Source organism: Vidua chalybeata, chromosome 16 (genome assembly GCF_026979565.1).
Source record: "Vidua chalybeata isolate OUT-0048 chromosome 16, bVidCha1 merged haplotype, whole genome shotgun sequence".
Lineage (NCBI taxonomy): Eukaryota > Metazoa > Chordata > Aves > Passeriformes > Viduidae > Vidua > Vidua chalybeata.
The window spans coordinates 239,566-261,354 of record NC_071545.1 but is presented as its reverse complement, the minus strand read 5'-3'; the positions used below and the strand labels follow the sequence as shown (position 1 = coordinate 261,354).

Below are 21,789 nucleotides of genomic sequence, written 5' to 3'. Positions count from 1 at the left end.
TGATTTTCAATGTTTATGTAGTTCAAATTACACAGTGTGAGAGTGAAAAGAATGTGTTTCTTCAGAATAGCAGAGTCAACAGAACTGCACCTGCCACAGTTGATTTGGGTAAAAGTTTCCAGACTCCAGGATAGCTGTTCAACAGTCCCAGTCCTTAGGCAGACCTTAGGGAATGAACTTGCTTTCCTTCTTGTGCTTTGTAAACTTGTATTTAAGATTTGCCCCAGTGATACCTGGGTAGCCAATTCCACCTAGTGCAGCCAACTGAAACTCAGTAAAAAACCTTTTAAAAAGACACAGAGTTCAGCAAATCTGCTCAAATGCCTGTGGTAGATATGATGTACTAAAGATTCAGTTCCACCCAGGATGCAAATGTATCACTGTTCCCAAACACAGAGTTCCTTAATCCTTGTTTGTTGGTGATTTAACCTCCTCCAAAGTTCCTTTTGATTCTGATTCTACAGACATGGAATGAAGGATTTTATAAATTTAAACCCATCTTTGTTCAGATGCAGCTCCAGATATTGACTTTGTTTAAACTGCAAAGGCTTTTGGTCTGCCATCTCACACATCTGGAATACCAGCTCCTCTTTAGCATCTAGTTTTACTTCTGGTGACACAGGTGACAGCTAGGCATGATATGATGAAGCAATCACAAACTATAAAGAAGGACATCCCTGAGACTTGCAGGGAGAGGAATTGAAGAGGAGGAGAAACCAGCAGTTAGGATTTGGATGTGTTCTTCTGTCACTTTCACACTCTTGGCTGTCCTACAGTAGCATAGTACTACTGAACAATAAAGGAGTTCTTTAAGCATATGTACCATATTGTACATTCCAGCAAAAAAAAAAAAGGAACACAACCTTTCATTTGTCAAATACCACTTTATTCTCACTGTTTTTCAGAAAAACATACTCTCCTTGAAGCATGAACATTGTGGCACTGATAGTGCAAAGGCCAGGAAGATATTTACTGCCTCACTGAAAGCACTGTAGATGTCTTGAAAGTTGCATTTCATCAAATAATGACAGGAACTATGATATTTTTGCCACAGGATATTTTAAGAGGAAGGATTGATTGTGTGCATGCCTGCTGTTTTCTCCAGATAATCTGTAATAGCCAAAGCAGCCAGCTGTGCTGTGGTTCATCCTTTAAACGAAAATCAGCATAAAACAAATGGTGAAGTGGTATTGTAGTTGAGAAGTGGGTGTAATTTTAAGACTGTGATTGCACATAGATTCCTTAAAAAGGGAGGGTTTTCTAGAAAACAGTTTAAACAACTTAATGAAACAACTGGATAGGGCTGTAAAATTATTGAAGTGCATGTGTCTCTTGTTAGTGCTGTGTTACACTGTGAAAGAGAAGGGAAGGGGAAAAATTCAAAACTCTACTTGATTAGAATTAAGGGAGAATTAAAATGTTTTTGTCCAGATGTATTTCTCACCAGAGCAGCCCTCTGTATGGAGTTTATGAAAAATAGCTGTGCACTGAATTAAAACCAACACAATTTTTTTTCTCTTTCTTTCTATCCTGCGGTGATCCAGCACATTGCGTGAAGCTTGTTGAGTGTTAACCCAATTGTAACATAAATTAATACATTGAATTGTTGACATCCAACAATGCTAAATGGGCAGGAAGGCAATTTCAGCTGCCCCTCACACCCACTAAGAGGTATTGCTTAGAGTACTTTAAGGTATTGTAGTATGTCAGATCTTAATTTTAAGTCTTCTAAGTACAGTGAGTTTCCCAATACATTTGTTGTACCAGCACAAAATGTTCATTTAATGTGCATTTTCAGATGCCCGAGATGAGCTCCATTGCCACGTCACCTATAAAGCCTGCTCAGGAGGAGCAATCCCTGACTCCCCCGGGAAAGGTGATTGCCAGCAACACCAGGAGTCCAGGCTGTGCACGGAATCAGTCTGCCCTTCGTAACAAGACCTTTTCTCCGGGTGCTGCTTCCAGCTCCTCAGGTGAGTATTCCTAAAAATCCACTTGATGAAATCAACTTATTAAATGAAATCCACTTGATGAAATCAACCTCACACCATGATGAGAACTTTCCAGAGATGGAACACTGGAAGGAGAAGTGCTCTTACTCTTAGGAACTTCACTGTCTGAGAACTTTGGTGTGTGCTAATTTGCTTTAGAATTGTCCTATGTCCAGTGCTGCTTTGAATCTTGAATAACAATGCACATCAGTAATGCAGTTCACAATCCAGAAGAACTCTCCTTAGTCACTCTTAGAGAAGATGCTTGGGTTTTTTTGGGAGCTGTGTTACGGTTTAATCCCAGCCAGCAACTCAGCCCCATGCAGCTACTCAGTTACTGCCCTCTGGTGGAATGGGGGAGAACTGAAAGAGTAAAACTGAGAGAACTCATGGTTTGAAATAAAACCAGTTTATTAGGGAAAGCAAACACCATTCATGGAAAGTAGAGCAAGGAATTTGTTCCCTGCTTCCCCTGGGCAGGCAGATGTTCAACCATCCCCAAGACAGCATGACTGCATCATATGTAACAGTAACTTGGAAAGGCAAACGCCCTCCATCTGAATGTCCACCCCCTTCCTTCTTCTTCTTCCCCCAGCTCTTTATGCTAAGCATGACCCCCCATGGTGTGGGATATCACTGTGGTCAGCTGGGATCATCTGTCCTGGCTGTGTCCCCTCCCAGTTCCTCATACATCCCCAGCCCCCTCACTGGCAGTGTGGGGTGAGGAGCAGCAAAGGCCTTGACCAGTGTAAGTCCTGTTCAGGAGTAACTAAAGCATCCCTGAGTTGTGAGCACTGTTTGCAATGCAAATCCAAAACTGCCACTGAAGAAAATTAACCCCTTCCCAGCCTGAACCAGTACATGCTGACAGGCACAGGGTGTGAGATCTCAAGAGAATATCAGCTTACAAAACAGGCAAGTAGATGCCCAGTGTAAAATCTGTTGATAAATATTTACTGAAAATTTTCTGTGCCATCCTGCCACTATAGGTTTAAATCAAATATTAGGAAGAAATATTACCTGTGGAATTCATATTAGGAAGAAATATACCTGTGAGGGTGGTGAGGCCCTGGCACAATTACCTAGAGAAGTTGTGTCCATCCCTGGGTGCCTGGCAGTGTTCAAGGCCGGGTTAGATGGGGCTTGGAGCAACCTGAGATAGTGAAAGTGTCCCTGCCCATGGCAAGGGGTGGAACAAGATGAGCTTCCCTTCCAAACCAAACCAGTTGTGTGATTTTATGATTGTAAGATAGAGAATGATTATGAATTGCCTTTTCTTTAATAGGGGGTATGGCTGCTGTAACCTGTGAGCCCCAGCCATACAGGCCAAGAATTTCAGTTCTGTGCTTCAGCCCAGTTGCATTTGCCGCCAAATGTTTATGACTTCAGGGAAGTTTGTGATAGTGTTGGGGTTACTGGGACCAGTTGTTATTCTTAGGCAATCCTTTTCACACCCCTGCTCTGAGAAGCAGTGAACCCAGGAGCAGGTTAATTGGGCTAACTGGTGCTGTAAAGCACCTGTGTGGATCTTGGCTACCTCAGAGTGACAGGCTAACAATGCTGGCTTTCATCCAAGCTGGCTGTGTGCAGAGGAAAATCCTAACACATTTTTTTTTAACTTAAACATAAATTGGGAAGTTTTACTCAGACAAGTTACCATTATTTCACTATGCCAAATGTATTTGAAGACAGTCCATCTTTGGGAAGGTCTTCTGGTAAATTAATCTCCATTCCATCACCAGATTGATTTTATTGGAATTGCACTTCAAATTACTATAGGGAAAGAAGGGGTGGGGAGTGTAAATAAATCATAAACACTGTAAAATGCCTCTGTGCTTGTATTATCTTCCCCTACATAAGAAATTGTAGATATAGTTTGTTTACTGGGAATGGCCCTCAGGTATGCCTACAAGATGAACAGATAAACTGATTATCACTGTCTGTGTGGGGCTGAAAATAGGGCTTCAATTCTAGTTTCTTAAGTAGTGTAAAATTACATTTAATCCCATACTTCCAAGAATTTCAAAGCAAGTGAATATTAGTGGTATTCATAGCATGTACATACTGTCAGTTTGCAGGTGGGAAAAGGGAAATATGGAGAGATTCCTGCTTTTGGAAACAGCTGGTGACAAAGCCTGAATCCTTAAGTCCCAGCTCTCTATGATCCTTCAGCTACTAAAGAGTTATTTCACTTTTGTTTTCACTTTATTTTCCCTTTATTTCTTTTGTTTTCACTTTATTTCATTTAAATTGCTGTTAAAATCTTCTAGGTTTGAGAAACCTCCCTAGACCTCTCTTGGTGGCTAGTCCTTCAAGTTCTGGGAGCACAGAGGCCGACAGTGGACTGTTTGCAGTCCCTACAACCCTTCCCCCCAACAGCCGCCATGGGAAACTGTTCCTGCCCAGCAAGGAAGCAGAGCTGACCTTCCGGCAGCACCTGGACACCATCAGTGTAAGTGAGATGACTGAACAGAAAATGCAGTGTGGTGTGCATGAGTCAGCTTCCAGGAGGTATCACAGGGATTCTGAATTCCTCAGAAAGTATGGGCTGCCTTGTGAAGCAGTGCTTCTTATCATGCTTAAGTTTAACATTGTATTAAATGAGATGCGTGAGATTTTGACTATGTAAGTGTGCTTTGAACTGACATTACCTGTTCAGGTAATTCAGGTAATTCAAATCTGAATACCATCACACATCTGATGACACTTATTTGCTGTCTAATTAAGTTGCTCCAGCAAATATATGTGCCAGATTTGGCAAAAACTTACTCCCCTTCTGATGTGTAGCTAATTTTATCACAGCCTCATTGCTGTATATAAGTCAAATTCTAATTTTTATGTATACAGTCTCACTAAGAATTTTGTAGGAAGCCGAAGTAGTTGGTAATGAAATGGCTTTTTTGGGATAAAGCTTTATCTCCATAAAAAAAGAAGAAAAAAAACATTCTAGGTGGAAAATATTCTGACTCTAGCAGGAAGGATATTGTGCTATCTGAAACAAAACACAGTATTTTAGTTAACACTAATTAATCTTTATTGAAAATAAGAATTTGGGGGATGTAATTTATTCTGTGTCTGGAGGCTTAAAATAATTGTGTTTCATTTCCTGTTGTTGTCCAGATGCAGTCGGACTTCTTCCTTCCAAAGCCCAGGAAGTTACGGAACAGGCACTTGCGGAAGCCACTGGTAGTACAGGTCAGAGCAATGTGCAGATGCCTGTTTTGTTCCCTGAGTATCAGTAAGGCTGTAGTAATTTGCACATAACAAAAAAAAAAAAAAAAAAAAAAAAAAAACAAAACAAAAAAAAAAAAAAAAAAAAAAAAAAAAAAAAAAAAAAAAAAAACAACAACCTGAATTTCCCTCATCCATCCACTGGAAATACAAAGCTGAAATTATGAAGGAACACTTCAGTCTCTAGTGTAACTAGCCATGTTACGTTCCCTGTATGAAGAATATCAACAACAGCAGAAGTCCTGTGCCTAAGGTAGTTTGGAGAAATCAAAAAGCCTCTGGAAGACGCTTCTGAAACCTGGAAGCAGGTTCTGCTACCTGGGCCTTCTGGCACTGAGGCATAGGCAGTGTTGTCCCTGTGCTGTCCTGTGCTGGCAGTGTTGGAGCTGGCAGCCCTCTTAACAACACAGATCTTTTAACACACAAATCTTCCTTTATATCCTTTTCCTGCTTCCTGCTCAGTAGTGGATGTTAAACTGTGGTGGATATAAGCCTCTGTAGTGAAATAAGCCATAAAACACTTTGAAAGAACAATGATTCCTGGGAAAAAATGGGGCTTGGAAAAAGATGTATGGAAGGAATGGCCCAGTTGTTGTGGTGCTTTGGTGACAGACAGGTCTTACCCTCCTTTACACTGCTCTGATAACCCTGGGAAAAGGCACATGTGACTGGGACAAATAGTAACCTACTGGGGAAAACAAAAGTTCACAAGTGTCACTATACCATTTTTTCTCTTCTGTTTTGTATAAGAGTAGGGGATGCAGAATTTACCCCTGGACTATTTTTGATCCTGAGATCATCAGATCTGGGCAATTCCATGTGTTTTAAGAGCTCCCAAGTACACACAGCTGTCTCACTCATATACCCTTGCTGAATTTTAAGGGCAGATCAGTTTGTACACAGACTAGGTACCATGCTTAAGATCACTGCTGTAATTCTGAGAGAGATGTGAAAATCGCTGCAAATATAATCAGAGAGGATTATAGTTCTAATCAGCATTTCTCTGAGAATTTTCCATGTGGAAATACTTTATTTTAATAATTCACAGACAAAACACATCATTCCTTTCTGTAGCTTTTTTCTCAAGGGCACACTGATCACATTGTTGTGTCTCATGCATGATAGTAATGCCACAGAAATACTCTGCTATTCTGGAAGGTCTCACGAACTCCTGCAACTTATACAAAGAGTGTTAACCTCTGTCTGTGTTTAAATCTACCCTGGTTTATTGTTTCTCTCACATAGAGAACACTGCTCCCCAGACCATCTGGAAATCCATCCCAGCATGTCTGTTCCTTTTCTATCTTGTCCAACTCATCCATTACAGGTGAGTCTAGCACTTCTACAAACTGAAAAGTGTCCCTTAAAACTGTATGAAGAAGTAATTTCTAAAAAGAAGAAAATACTCTTTCAAAATTACAATGTCACCAGCCTGCAGGATGATGGAATTGCTCTCCTGGATCATTGTGAAGCAAGTTGTGCTTTTGATAATTTTTTTTTCTTCAATTTCCCAAGATTTCTGAAATCACAGAAGAGCAAGGAGTTCTCAACAGGGAGACGAAATTTGGAATAAAATACTTAGATGGGAATTTTTGTTCCGTAGGGTATAATAATTTGTCTAGATTTTATATTGGACTTTGCCTAGTACCTGGGATACTGTCTAAATTTTATACAGCATAAGCAATGCACTGCCCGTATTTCCTTTTCTGCTGGTACACTCTTGAGTACAGTGGTAGTACAGGTGATCCCCCATGAAAACCAGCATGAGACCTGAAGGGTTGTCTTCACTGATAGTATGAGAGCAGCTCCAATAGCACAGCAGCACTTGCTGTTGCGTGTCTGTGGCAAAACACTGGTTAGCTCACATCACTACTTTAGCTCTATTCCATCATGTCCACTACTTACATTCATGCAGCTTGCTGCTGTTTGGAATTTATTTGCTTCCATTCAATTGTGTTGTGTTCTGCTTTAAAGGTGTTAGATTTCATTTGCGTGAAAGGTATTAATGCTTCCCCCCAGGGAGAGGTTCATTTCGGCCAATCCAGTCCTCACTGACTAAAGCTGCTGTTTCTCGTCCAATTGTGCCCAAAGTTCTTCCAACACAGGCCACCAACCATCTGTCTAGTAAGTCATTCTGAATTCTGCAATAAAAGCCATGCTGGTGTCCTCCAGGCAGGTACTGTCTCGCAGTAGAGAGTGGGTTCCATAATTAGAACAATTAATGAGGTGAAAACAGTGACTGCATCTATGTTTTACCTAGAAGATTCTTTTGAGATGAGAAGACATTCAGATGTTTGAAGTGGATTTTAAAAGGTCTGGGTGAGGTTGACCCTTACAACAACTTACAATTTTTACACAGAGTCTGCATGGCTGTCAGAGGCAAGATAACAAAATAAGGCTGTATTGTTTCTAGACCTCCTCTAGTAACCCATAGGAAATTTCTGGAAATTGCATAATGAAATACTTACCAATTTGGAGGACAAAAAAGAAAAGAAAAGAATGGGAAGAGAACTGGGATGTTTCTCAGCTATTTTGATATACCTAGTAAGAGGTTGGAACAGGGCAGAAAAGTTAAACATTTTAGCTAAAAGCAGCATTACCCTTGGTGCAGAGAAGCAGCTGACCCAGATGATCAGATCATTACCATTGCTGCTTTTTTACATAGGCTGAGTTTTGACTCTGGGTAAGTTTGAAAAAATCATCTTTTAGAGAATCATAACAAAGTGAAGAAGAAGCTTGTAATATATCTTTTGGTGTTTTGTTTCACCCAAGGTGCTATTGACTTGGCAGCTAAAAGTGCTGGCATTATCCCTGGTAGTCCCATGCCTGTCCTGGATGCAGATGGCTTGCCAGGTGTGTCTCCATTGTCACCAGATGCAGTGCCCCCGGTAGTGACAGGGCAGGAGCCAGCAGCAGCACATCAGAACGGAGGCTCCATCAGCACTGTGGAGGTCAGAGGCTCTTGCATAAGCTTTTTTTCAAGTGCTTAACTGTCTTGTTCTTCATCATATAAAAAAGCTGTATTATTATGACTCCTCAGTGAGCTTTCTCCTGGGGCTTGCTGTTAGACACTGCTGTCATGGCAGACCCAGTCTGTGTTGTGTACTGTGTATTTGGGGTTGAGGGATCAAAGCATCATCTCATTGAATGAATTTCCATCCTGTGAAATAGTTTGCAGCTGGTAGAGCATTGAACTTGGCCATCCAGAAATCTGGCTTGAAAAGAAGGGATGGCATTTCAGAAATTCAGTAGGGAATCTGGGGCAAAAAATAGACTTTTTGGGATTGTATTTGGAATGGAAACTAATTTCTCCTTGCTGTTTCTTTCATTGAGACCCAGACATGTGTTAGTCCATGTCATGTTCTCAGGGAGTTGATGGACAATTTGGAAAGACATGAGATGTATGAAGAGCACAGATAAATGGTGATAGGCCTTTATCTCTTCCCTCCCCAGCTGGTCACTCACATGGCTTCTGTTGTGCTTGCAGGGCTCAGGCCCAGGGTGCCGGGTGCCGTACATCAGCCTGCCGACCCGGCCCGAGCAGGATGGCTTCCAGGTACAGTGTGCAGAAGGAACAGTGCTCTGGAATTGGTAATGTTCTGTGAAAATACCACTGGTATTGCTAGTTAAAACGCCGTACTCCCAGGTAATTGCGCACCACTGGTACTGCCTGGTGGAAATGAAATCCCTAGCATCTGAAGAGGTTTAAAGAAATTTTGGAAAGCTGCTTAAATATGTGTGTGTGCCATTCCCTAAAATCAAAGTGAAGCTGACAGTTCCTGACCTGTGAGGGACAAACAAACTTTACATATCTCTTAATAGAGTGGAGGAGTTTATAATCGCTCTGCTATATCTATGTGTGTATTTTAGACCATCACAAGGAGACATTCCAGCAGTTTGCAGTCCTGCTGCCTCCATGTAGCTAAAGGAGGATTATTAGGACTAAAAGTGTGATTGTAATGTCAGCATCCTTTCCAGAGATTCACTGTTTATTGTGCAGGATCCAGTAAGACATAGACAGATACTTAAAGAGAAACTGTGATGGCTCTTGATGAGGCTCAGCAGGATGAGTGTTGTCATCCTGTCCCCAGACTCTTTCTCCGGTGGGATCCAGGACCTGGTGCTGGATTTTTAGGCCTCAGAATACAGGCTCTTCTTTTCTTCAGTGGAAGCACTTTCCATGCTCCCTGTGATGCCTGCATGTGAAAAGAAAATAGTTTTATTGGAGAGCATAAAGGAGATGAAGATTTTTTTTATGGGACAGATGTTAGGACATGAACCTATGAGGCATTTATTGTGGTAATGGGGCCTTGGGTTCTGGTTCTTGCTCTTAGGACAGCTGTGTATACACTACATCAAAAAAAAAAGTTACAGTTTAACAATGAGGTACTGATAATGAGACTCCTTAAAGATCAGTTGAATTTTGGGAAATCCTGCTGTAAAAAGTGAATAAATGTGAGTTATCAGTTTAAAATATGTGTATTCTCTTCCAGAAGTTAAAGGGGTTTTTACCTATACAAAGGCAAATTAATAAATATCTATTGGGAGCTATCTTTTAGATATTTCAAAATTATGTTAATTTTAAGACTATGCTTGTTCTGTTATGTAGGCTGTTTTAAATATTCTTTGGAATGTTACAGACTCATATTTTTTCAGATTATTTGGCAGGATATGGGCTGAAGCATATTTGTTTATGCTTACAGGTACTTTTCATTAAAATAATACAGGTTTATTATATAAATAGTATATTCCTCTAATTTAGGCATATTATCTATTGGATTTTTTATGTTAGAAGTCTGGTTTTAATATGATACTCAAGAGCCAAAATGTTGCTTTTTAGTTTTCTGAGTTTTTAATAAATTTATGAAAACTTAATTTTGTTTCTTGTGACAGGGTACATCAGTCCTTTCTCTACCAGAACTGGCCAAGACTTGTCTCCAGAATGGTCTGTCCACCCCTCCACTTCCCTCATCAGAAACTTCCAGTACTCGGCTCTCTCCTCCGAATGTTTCTGCTCTCTTGGATATTTCTCTGCCTGGACCACCTGAAGATGTGCTTTCCCAAGGCGAACCTGCCACTCAGATCAGTGATTCCATCATTGAAATAGCCATTAGCTCTGGCCAATACAGTAAGTCTAAGACTAGCTAAAAGTCTGCCTATCAACTTTAAAAAAATCCCTGACATCTTACATAGCAGCAGAAACTTTTCCAGGATGCAGTTCTTGGGTCATGAGGTTTTTGTGGGTTTGGTGTTTGTTTGTTTGTTTGTTTGTTTCCAAATATCTGTTGCAAATAAAATTCTGTGCCCGATCTTTATTTTCTAGCAAATATAGGGCAGATGGGTTATTGTTGTTGTTTGGGTTTTTTTTTCTTTCTAAACAAGAATTGTTGCAGTGTCCTATAACTTTACCATATCAACTGAATTTGTGATCCTCGACATTGGCTTACAGATGAAGGTGTTTCTCTCTCTCCTGCAAAGCTGAATGGCAGTGACAGCTCCAAAAGTCTTCCGTCCCCATCCAGTAGTCCTCAGCAGAACTGGATTGCGTCTCCCACCCATGATCCCCAGTGGTACCCCAATGACTCCACAGACTCCTCCCTCAGCAGCTTGTTCTGTAAGTGTCCAGATGCAGAGAAGTGCAACCAAAAAGTGTTTTCCTGTTAACAAAAAAACCCAGCATTGTTTATCAGAAATGAATCCTTTGAAAAACTGTAAACCCAGTAAACCCAAATACTTCTTGCTTTCATTTCCACAGTGTTGCCTTGAGTACGTTTTCTCTCTCTTTACAAGTCTGTTCCTGAAAAGATCCTGTTGCTAGATTGGGGCCCATAGCTTGGGACAAGTAATTCCTTGGCAGTTCCTTGTAGTCTGTTTGGAGCCTGATTCATCAGTTAGGGTGAGACATTTGGACTGTTTGTGCCAAAATGAACAAATGTCTTTGGCTGTGCTGGTGGAAAAACAGACTTTGTTGTGTGCTTCATAAATACTACCTCAAAAGACATGAGGTCACTCACTGGGCTTAGTTGAGGTTTAGTTGTTGAGGTTTTTTTTTTTAATTAATAATTCATGGGGCCAGTGTAATAAGTCTCCTTACTCTTAGCAGTGTGGTGATGGTATTGATGCTGGCAACACATAATTTTTAAAAGATGGAAGAAATGGATATCTGTCCTCCATTTTGAATTTCCTTGCCCTTCTTTTTTATCCTCCCAGTTAAGAACACTCAGTGCAGTGACTTACTGATGTGCCTTTTCTTTGTAGCAAGTTTCATCTCCCCAGAGAAGGGACGAAAAATGTTACCAACTCCAGCTGGGAACACCAGTGGCACCTCCTTACTGGGACCCAGCCTGCTGGATGGAAACTCACGGGACTCCTTTGTGTCGCGGTCCCTGGCAGATGTCGCAGAGGTATGTCAGCAAATTACACTCAGAGTCTGCTTCCTCTTGCAGTGCTGGAAGTTACAGTTACTGGGTACTGTCCCTCAGACCTTCCTGAGATACTTCAAATGCAGAGGTGCTTTGACACCTGCACTTCAGCTCAGTAGACGAGAATTACGGTCATAACAGAAAGATGTAAAATTATCTGAGGGTAATTACCCGACACCAGAGTTGGTGTGAGAAGCTGCTGTGAGCGCCTTCAACCCAGGTTCTTTTTGCTGGGGGAGGTCATATTCACCTGTTGGATACACCTTTGTTCTGATAAAGAAAGATTCTATCATTCTGTTGCATGTGTCCTGCATTGTAGAGCAAGAACTGAAAGTGCTAAAGATAAGAGCAAGATGAATAGTGATGCAGCTACAATACAGTTGGAAGCCTGGTAGGAAAAAACAAATAGGTCCAGAAGGAAGAAGTAGGACATGGCTAATGCTAAGTTACCTGAGAGGATGGCAGAAGGTTCTGTGCTGCTGAATTACTTGCCTCTGTTGGCAGAGGTATCCCTTTGTTTTGAACTCTTTCGAAGGAGTAGAATGAAATCCAGCACTTTTTAAGGCTGTGACACACCTAAGGACAGTGCTCCCTTTCAGAGGGACAGATGGGAAGAATGAGCTGCAGGAACATTATGTAGCTTAGTAAGGAAACTGCAAAGTCCTGCCCTAGAAAGGGATTAAGGAATAACCCCACAGCAGTATCAGCTGGGGACTGGCTGTCTGGGAAGCAGCTCTGCTGTACCTGGATATGCCTATAGACACGAGCTGAGCATGATCCAGGGCGAATCCAAAGGTGTGGAACCAAAAGTTACCGATGATATCATGAGCTGTTTTCAACAGGCGCATGGCCAGGAAATTAAACAAAATTGTTATTAACGTGCTCAACTCTGTAGAGTAGTAGCATCTACCTGCTGTGAGACCATGCCTAGAATATTGTCACCAGTTTTGAACCCCCAATATATAGGAGAGAGAGACTAACCAGAGCAAGTTCATCTGAGGTTTACCAGGAGGATCAGGTGGTGAAGAAAGGGTGATGTCTAGGCTTGTTCAGTCTAGAAAAGGCTTCACAGTGGGAAGGACCCTGCTGCCTGCCGATGCCTGCAGTAGGGTCATTGGGAAGATGTAGCAAGCCCTTTACAGAATGGTGATGGGAGGTGGGAGAAACAAGCAAAAGCTGAACTAAGAAAGGTTCTGCTTTATCTATAGAAAAACTTCACTTTGACGATAGGCAGGCAAGGAAACAGATTTCCCAGAGATGTTATGCAGTGACTGTCTTCAGAGCTTTCCAGGGCTCACATCAATAAAGCTCCGAGTGAGCTGGTCTGTCCTTACAGGAGAACCTGCTTTGACCAGGTGGTTGAATTAGAGACCTGTTCAGATCCCTTCCAGTCTTAGTTATCCCACAGTTTAGTTATTAACTCAGTACAACACCACATAACTTGTAATTTCTTGGGGACTTTCCTTTATGATTTGGATAAGGAGGTTCTGTATAGACCATGTAGCTGGGAGCTGCAGCAAGCTCATGCTGATTTAGTGTGATGTTGGCAGCTTCAGACCTGAAACACAGATCCACTTCTGGCATAAATATGAAGATTCTATTTGCTTGGTGGTAATAAGTTGTCAAGGTGTGTTCTAATTAAAGAAATATATTATAATCTATTTGCATGATTTTGAACTGACATTGCAGCCCTCAGTATTACCAACTCCCTTTACAAGAAAATGGGGTAAGCCTCCATTATGCACAGGAGAGCAGCTCTTGTGGTAGAGGTAGTATCTTTAGACCTGTGCACCTTAATGCTAAATTGGAGCAGGTAAGACCCATTGAGACTACAGGTAGTTAGGGTTTTTAGAAGCTTCCATTTAATTGTGGATGAGAAGAGCTGTTCTCTAACTCAGGTCAAATGAGATAAAGAGTCTCTTTCATATGAGGAGAGGCTGGGAAGGAAGCTGAGGGAGCCAGACTTTTCTCAGGATTAGAGGCTGCAAGCAAAATTTGAAACACAATAAATTCCACTAGAAGACGAGAGATCTATTTTGAGGTAATCAGGCATGGAAACAGGGTACCCAGAGAGTTTTGGAATGTCTGTGCATGGGGATAATTCAGCACCTACCAAGGTCCAGGGTGGCCTGTTCTAAGCTGACCCTGCTCAAGTGAGATGGTTGGAAAAAATGCTCTCAAGATGTCCCTTCCAACCTCAGTTATTCCATGAAATTGCCACTGACATGTAGCTCATCTCTTCTCTCCTTGTCTCTTCCAGGTGGTGGATTCCCAGCTGGCTTGCATGATGAATGAGAACAGCATAGATTACATATCTCGGTTTAATGACCTTGCCCAGGAACTGTCGATACCTGAGCCCACTCGCAGGGAGATCCTATTTGATGGAGGAAGTGGTGGTCCCCCGACTGGGGATCTGTCACAGTAAGGGAATGACCAGCAGGCTGATACAGACTGTTCAGCTAAGTTGGAGCTTGCAGAGCTGGAACTTATTGAGGGCAGCAGCAGAATCTGAGTTATCCCTGTTCTGTGTGCTTCTTTGTAACAGAGAAGCACTGGTTTCAAAGGTCTCAAGAAGTACTTGCAAGTCCTGGAATGTGCAATATGCTGGCAACACCAGAACATGGAATAACATTACAGGAGATAGTGTGTCCCTGCATCAGTGGTGTAAGATTGCAGGTTTGTGGGACAGTCCTGGACTTGTACTTTGGAATAGCCTAAGCAAGCAGCTCAAGTAGGGATGGGATTGCCACAAGCTCCTGTTTATGAATTATTGTTTGTGTAGTGATCAAAATGCCATGCTTTTGGATCCCCATGAAAGTTGTGGAGGATGAAGTGTAGGTGTGGGTAGGGGAACTATTGTGTATCTTGACATGTCCTAGTTGGCAGTCTTCTTACCATTCAGTCAAACTGAAGTTCTTGCACTCTGTCCAGGACACTGCCACTCCTTCATGCTGTGTTCTTACAGACTACTCTGTTCCTTTGGCTCTTTGACCATTCCAGCAGCGCTCACACCTGCTTGCTTGTTTGGTAGGGGAGCTCTGATCCGCCCTCCTCCCATGCTGCTTGGATCCCCTACTTTTAAACCCCATCACATCACAATCATCATCACCCTGACTGCACTCATATTCTTAACCTTTGAGGTTCTTCAGCACATTGCACAGTTCACTCTGTGAGTGGGAGAGTGCTTTATTGCTCTCCCTGAAGAACAGTTGCTTTTTAGGTCTAGAAACATGGCAAAAGAGCGTACACTAGGAAAACTGTGTCATAATTAGTCTTGGCTTTGCTGGAAACATAAATATTGTCATCGTCACAAAAACTCAGGATTTACCTGGGAGAGGAAATAGGAAAGAATATTGTAATGTGTAGGAACAAATACTAGGTTAACACTAAAGCAGTTGAGATTGGTTTTATGTTATGAAGAGAAGTCTCAAATCCTAGCTTAATCCCTTAGTCCTTCCCTACTTCCTCTTTCTTCTGTGAGCTCCAGATGCTCTCTAGTACCTCACCATCATTCTTCATTACAGTCACTCCCAGGCATGAGTGGGTCTGGCACTCCCTCTCTGAAATTCCTGTGCATTTAATGTTGTGTTTTCCTCTAGGAAAAACCCAGATACTGATTCCAGTGGCTTCAACAGGATAGCAAATTAATAGTTAATCCATAGTTAATTTCTGGAGAGCTGGTTGTCCATCAATTCTAGCTTTATAACTCAGGCGACTTTTCTTCCCTTTCCTTTCTTCTTTCCTTTCCTGTCCTGTTGTGCCCCTTTTGTAAGCACTTGTCCTTTTCTCCGGTTAGAGGATGTTCCTTGGCTGGTATGAGTAGCTCTAAACTTTTCCAAGGGGCTGTTCCTATATACATCTCAACTTTGTATTAATAATGAATAAAGAAACCTTCTCCATCCCATAGGCTGTTATCATGGGTTCATTTCCCAACTTGCACTATACTTGGTGGATGTAGTTTTGCCTGCCTTTAGCTACTTGTAGGAGGCATTTCTTTGACTGGGAGTCTATTGTACCTTGCTCACAATGCACTGACACTGTTTGCTGTTTGCCCAGTCCCTACACTCTGCTTTAGGCTGATGATTTTTAGCCTCTAGGGAGTTGGCCTTGTGTTTTCTGTCATTAGGAGAAAATTGAACAAGTTTTCTGATGCACACAGAGCCTAGTTTGAGAATTCTGACAGAATTGTCAGGAAATCACATAAATCTGGAGTAGGAAAAGTTGAAGGCTATCACAGAAATGAATGCTGGGGCCTGTTTTGTTCTGAGCATTCCCCCTTGGTATGGAGAAGACACCTGTTAATCTCAAGAGTCATGCCCACTAAAACTTTTCAGTTTTACTTATATTTAGCTGTATTTTGGTTTGGACTTTCCCAGGTTGTTCCCTCTTGGTTTTGGGTTCCTCCATTACTAATGCTGATTATTCTATATGCTGTGTCTCCAGAAATCCTTCAGGTTTGCAGGACAAAAGTAGAAGGCACCTACTATGGCTGTGGATTACAGAATGTGCAGGAGGAAATGTGTTACAGTCTAATCAAGTACTGTCTAAAAAGAAATCTGAACTCTCATTCTTAAACTTCTAAATATTGTAAGCGTAAGGTGAGGGTCTCCAGTGTATTTGTAACTTGCCAAACTTTTCAACTTCCCTACTGATGCTGGTAACGCAGTGGATGTGTCACTGGGTTTGGCTCTGAAGTTGCCTAGAATAAAGGCCAGTGTTGCTGTACCTGCCGTAGGAGTGGAGAGCAGAACACTTCATCCTGATCCATGAAGGCTTTTTGCCTCTGATATGGGGAGCTGTCAGCTGTCTTGCCTCGGCCTACCCAGGGGGAAGGATCCAACTGCAGAATGAAGGCAGCACAAGTGGCTATTTTTGATGATGCCATGACATCAGAAAACTTCTAATAACCTGAACCTTTGCAAGTGGGCTTGAACCACCAGTAATAACAGAGTATAAATTACAGAAATCACTCAGCACTCAGAATGTTGGGGTTAGAAATGTGCTTGGCGTCAGCCCCTTAAAAGTTGGCATTATGAAGCAGAATTTGATTTCAGAAATGTAATGTATTGGAAACTGCTTTTTAAGAATAAAGCCCTTTGAGGAAAAGGGAAGAACTTAAGATTAATTAAGATCATTGTGGTAATTCTGAATTGATGCAGTATTTGTTACCCTTACTATGTGAATGGCCATTTAAACACATCTCTGATTGGACCAGCTCTAGATTTTAGGTGAATGTGCTTTACAATAGTAGTCATCGTCAGTTTGTGCCTGAGACTGCTAAGGAGGTGGTGTATACACACACACACACATGCACGTGTACATGTGTGTGCGCAGATGGCGGGGGGGTGGTAATAGTCAAAACTTCTTCAATTTTAATTATTTCAGCTTCCCCAACAACAGTAACAAAATCTATATGAGGGACAATGTCAGGCTAAGCAGACATCTAAGCAAGTGACACTGAAATGCACACAGTATCATTTCTGAGGTAGAAGTGACTTCATAAGGTTAGTACCTTCCTGGGGCAATATGAGGTGTTGGAGAGGACTAAGGGATGCTAACAGTCTCCAGGTCTAGGATTAACTGCTCTATGTTTTTCCCTCTCAGTGACCATAAGGCAGTTCTGAGTAGCTGACAGTGTAAATGGCAGAAGATTCAGTATCTCATCACCATGGGCTGGGTGCAGAGCAGTACCATAGGCCAAGGTTGGATCCACGCAGGTGTGTGTGCACACACTGACAGAGATCTGTACAAGGTGTTGCATCCTGATCACTCACACAATCCATTTTATCCTGCATCCCTAAATCTACTAAGTATAGGAATAGTAGTTGTTTTTCATACAGCATTGTTAAGCCTTTTTTTGACACCCTCTATATTTCTAAATTGAATTAAATGACTTGATTCAAATCTAACCTATAAAGACATCTCATTTACTGACAGCAGATCCCAGAGGGGAAATTCAGTTGCATTTTGTTTTCTACACTCCGACTTCAGATGCATTTATAAGGAAAGTACTGCACTTTTTTAAAACTTTTTCAAACCTTTCAATCTGTTAATTTCACAGCAGGTTGTGAATGTTACCTAAGTGAAACCTTGGCAAGCACTACGGCAATAAGTTATCATTAATTATTGAAACATGATAACTGCTTTAGAGCTTATGGTTCTGGCAGCAAAATGTAATGCTGTTTCTTTTAATAATAGTTAAGCCATATCATCTAAGGTTTCTGGCTTGTTTGAGATGTGAATTTGTTTTATAGATTATAAATATGCCTATATAGTGTATGTATAAAGCAAAATGCCTGTCCTTACTGATTATTTTTTGTACCATACTGTAAATTATATTATTTATTCTTTACCAATTTTGGAAAAAAGTGTTTTGGTTATTTAATATAATATACAAAAACTGTTAAACTTCTTCTGTTTAAATTTCCAATTCAACTTGTAAAGCTGTTTTTATTCTTGTGCATAAATACATACTAATACTTGGTCTAACTTGTGTCCCGTGTGTTCCTTGCTGTTCATGTCCTCTCAGATTTTTTTCATTTAAGCTTTATTTACGTGATCATGGCATTGTGGGAGCGGGAGTTAAGATTCGTCCATAAGGTCAAGCTTTTCAGGGTGATTTGATTGCAGTGAAATCAGTTGACAAACTCCCATTGGCATCTCCCATCCCAAAATTTTGCTGATTCTCACCATGATCAGAGAAAATTTTGGTAGGATTGTTTTTGTTTTATAGCTTCCATTCTCAGCAGTGTCTGCTCATGGCGAGTTCCAGAAATATGGCAAACCAGAGGGCTGATTATCATGAATGGCATCTCTGGGTCCATGGGCACTAGTAACAAGGGGGAGGAAGAGAGAATAACAAACAAGAAAACCACCAAAAAAATCCCAACCACCACCACCAAGAAGGTACAATAAAAATGGTAGAATGGCAGTGTATATTTTGGGTTTGGTTTTGTTTTTTGTGGTTGGTTTTTTTTTTGGTTGGTTGGTTTTTTGTTTTGTTTTAGTTTAGGGGGTTTTGTTTGTTTGTTTTGTTTTTTGTTTTTGTTTTGTTGGTTTTTTTTTTTGTTTTGTGGGTTTTTTTGTTGTTTTTTTGGTTTTTTGGGGTTTTTTTTGTTTTTTTTATTGTTTGTTTTTTTTTTTTCCCTTTCACAGTTTCAGATAGACAGAAACTCAGCTGTGGAGGTTGTATTCAGGCCATCATGTTTTATACAGCCACTGCCAGAAACACCTTTTCACCCCAGGACTCAAGAACAGGAAGCCCTGATAGAGTTGCATAGTCTGTCTTCAGAGCTTTCCAAGATAAAACTAACTGAAGCCCATAGAAAGGTGGGCTGACCCAGCACACCCTGCTTTGGGCAAGTTGGACTCGAGGCCTGAAGTTCCTGTGATATAGGTGAGTAACACTTTTAGAATTTTGATCTCTACGACATACAAAAAGGCAGCTTTAATGTTGCACTGAGAAAGTACAAGTGTATAATCAATCAGAAATTAAGAATGTTCTAAAAAGCTCAATATAAGTTTTATTAGTATTTTGATACTTCCTTCCCATCCAAAAAGTGCATAGTTATCTCTCCCACCTGTTTACTGAGAAAATTGGGCTATGACCAAGTTTGAGCTCTTTTCTGTGCAGCTTCTCCCCTCTACTGGCTGTGAGTCTTTGTCAGCATAAAAGACCTTTAAATCTTTTCCACCTTCTGTCAAAGCTGCTACTGAATCTTCTCTCAAAATTTAGCTAATTTTGCCCTTAATGACCAAGACTGTAAAAACAAAAGGAATGAGTCTGAAAAATTACTAGCAAAACAAGATACTGCAGTGATAGTACATAATTTTCATGCTTTTTTTTAGCTTTGATTTGGTTTTTTCAGTCCTTCAAAACAAATGCAGCAGTGTGCTGCTACATTTATGCCTCTGAGTTTAATTCTTGACATATCACAGCTGTAGAGCTGTGAAATAAAACCTTCAGCTGAAAATGTTAGCTTGTAATGTTACAGTCAATGAAAAATGGTTAGAAAGGCCATGCAAATGCTGGCTCTCTGCAGGTGCAGCTATACCATCTCCTCCCGATGCAGGTTGTCCAGGCAGCTGGTGGCTTTCATATGGCAGTCATCCCATGCTTCAGCCACAGAGTTGTGAGCAAAACATGGACACATGCCAGGGGCCACAATGGATCATAGCAGCCAAACTCTGCTCAACACTGTGCTGGCAAACCCCTGTGCACACTGACAAGGCCAGATGAGCTATAAAGGCCGGACACACAACAATCACAGAATTGATCATGTTGGAAGGGACCAGAGTGGGTCATCTGATCCCATTTCCCTGCTCAAGCAGGGTCATCCCAGAACACATGGCATAGAGCTGTGTCCAGATGGTTCTGGAATATTTCCAATTAGGGAGACTCCACATCCTCTCTGGGCAGCCTGTTCAGTGCTCAGTCACTGCACAGTGAAGAAGTTCTTCCTCATGTTTGCATGGAAGTTCCTGGGTATCAGTTGCTGCCTTTGCCTCTTGTTTTACTAGCTGACACCAGAGAGAAGAGCCTGGTCCATCCTCTCGATACTCATCTTTAGATATTTATACACATTAATGAGGTCCCCTCTCAGCCATCTCTTCTCAAGGTTCAATAGGTCCAGCTCCCTCAGCCTTTCCTTATAAGTGAGATTCTCCAGACCCTTGACCAACTTAGTAACACTCAGATAGAACTGCTCCAGGAGCTCCATGTCTCTCTTGTACTGTGGGGCCCAGATGTGTATGCAATGCTCCAAATTTGGCTTCACCAGGGCTGAATCATCTCCCTCGACCTGCTGGCAATACTCTTTCTAAGGCCTGGACAACATTGCCCTTCTTGGCCCCAAGGCACACAGCTGGTCAGGGACAGATAGCTGTGCACCAGGACACTCAGGTTCTACTCTGCAGCACTGCTGTCCAGCGGGTTGGCTCCCAGCTTGCACTGGTGACCAGGGCTGTTCCTACACAGGTGCAGGAGCTGCATTTCCCCTTGTTGAATTTCAGAGGGTTCTTCTCTACCCATCTCCCCAAGCTGTTGAGGTCTCTCTGAAGGGCTGCACAACCCTCTGAAGTATCAGTCACTCCTTTGTATCAGCAGTGAACTTGCTGAGGACACATCTGCTCTTTCATCCAATCATTGATTAACAAGTTATACAACACTGAGCCCAACAGAGAACCCTGGGGGACAGCCACTAGTGACAGGTCTCCAGCTTTACTCTGTACTACTGATCATGAGCCTCTGGGATCTGCCACTCAGGCAGCTCTCAATCCATCCCACTTTTCTTGAGTTTGCCTATGAGTGTAACTGTGAGGGAAAAGCAAGGTGGGCAAAGAAGAATTTTGCTTGCATCCCCGAGTATCGATTACCCTCCACTTGCTTCTCACTTCACAACTGGTACCTGTTCTTTGCTGGAGGATCTTCTTTCTGTTGGATGCTCCTGTCTTAGGGAGGCCAGAGCATGGTTCCACCAGTCTACGTCCCTCTCTGATTTTCTAATATTTCTCAGCCTTTCTAGTTTGTCTTGTAGCTCTGCTACCAGGCTGGACAGGTCATCCACCTGGTCTTATCTGATGCAGCTGCCCATCACTGATACAATCCACCGACAGGCTCAGGCATTAGCTACAGCCAGAAGCCTGGGTGGCTAAGGGGAGGTTTTGCATGGTTTTTTTGAGATTCAGTCTGAGACACTGCATCTTTTTTGGTGAGTTTAAGGGACTCAGTTCCCTGCTGAGTGAGCACCGTATATTTGAGTTCTCTCAGCAACTGTAATGACCAGAAAACTGAGCAAACTGCCTGCGCTGCAGCGCCCTTCCCGCTCCATGTCGTGTTCGCTCGCCCGGGTCGCCCGCCCTCCCTGGAGCCGCTTCAACCACCCGCGCTGCACCGCTCCCTCCGCGCCTGAGGGACTGCCGAGGGCTGCCGGGTGCGGGCGGGGCTCGGGGCTTGCTGCTTGGGTATCCTCGAACTCGGAAACGCTGTGGAGGGCAGCAGGATACGAAGTCCTCCCTGAGGGTATTCCATACAATGATCTTCCTTCTGTTTTCTGCGTTGCATCGCCATCTCGAGGTGAAACCCTCACACATAAAGGCTCGACTGTAAGACCCAGACCCAGACCCAGACCCAGACCCAGACCCAG

General features: G+C 42.1%; 1 protein-coding gene across 3 annotated transcripts in view; it reads left to right on the top strand.

Moving 5' to 3' along the window:
- CRAMP1 (cramped chromatin regulator homolog 1) overlaps positions 1-15,987 on the top strand; it is a 47,200-nt gene extending 31,213 nt beyond the window's left edge. For all 3 annotated transcript variants that reach the window (XM_053957393.1, XM_053957394.1, XM_053957392.1), the window contains 11 exons: positions 1,799-1,973; positions 4,262-4,443; positions 5,112-5,186; positions 6,468-6,549; positions 7,242-7,346; positions 7,995-8,173; positions 8,710-8,778; positions 10,116-10,350; positions 10,672-10,836; positions 11,481-11,626; positions 13,905-15,987. In XM_053957393.1, coding sequence (XP_053813368.1) covers positions 1,799-1,973; positions 4,262-4,443; positions 5,112-5,186; positions 6,468-6,549; positions 7,242-7,346; positions 7,995-8,173; positions 8,710-8,778; positions 10,116-10,350; positions 10,672-10,836; positions 11,481-11,626; positions 13,905-14,069 — 1,578 coding nt within the window. In that variant the 3' untranslated portion in view covers positions 14,070-15,987. The remainder of the gene's footprint in view (positions 1-1,798; positions 1,974-4,261; positions 4,444-5,111; positions 5,187-6,467; positions 6,550-7,241; positions 7,347-7,994; positions 8,174-8,709; positions 8,779-10,115; positions 10,351-10,671; positions 10,837-11,480; positions 11,627-13,904) is intronic.
- The last annotated feature ends 5,802 nt before the right edge of the window (positions 15,988-21,789 follow it).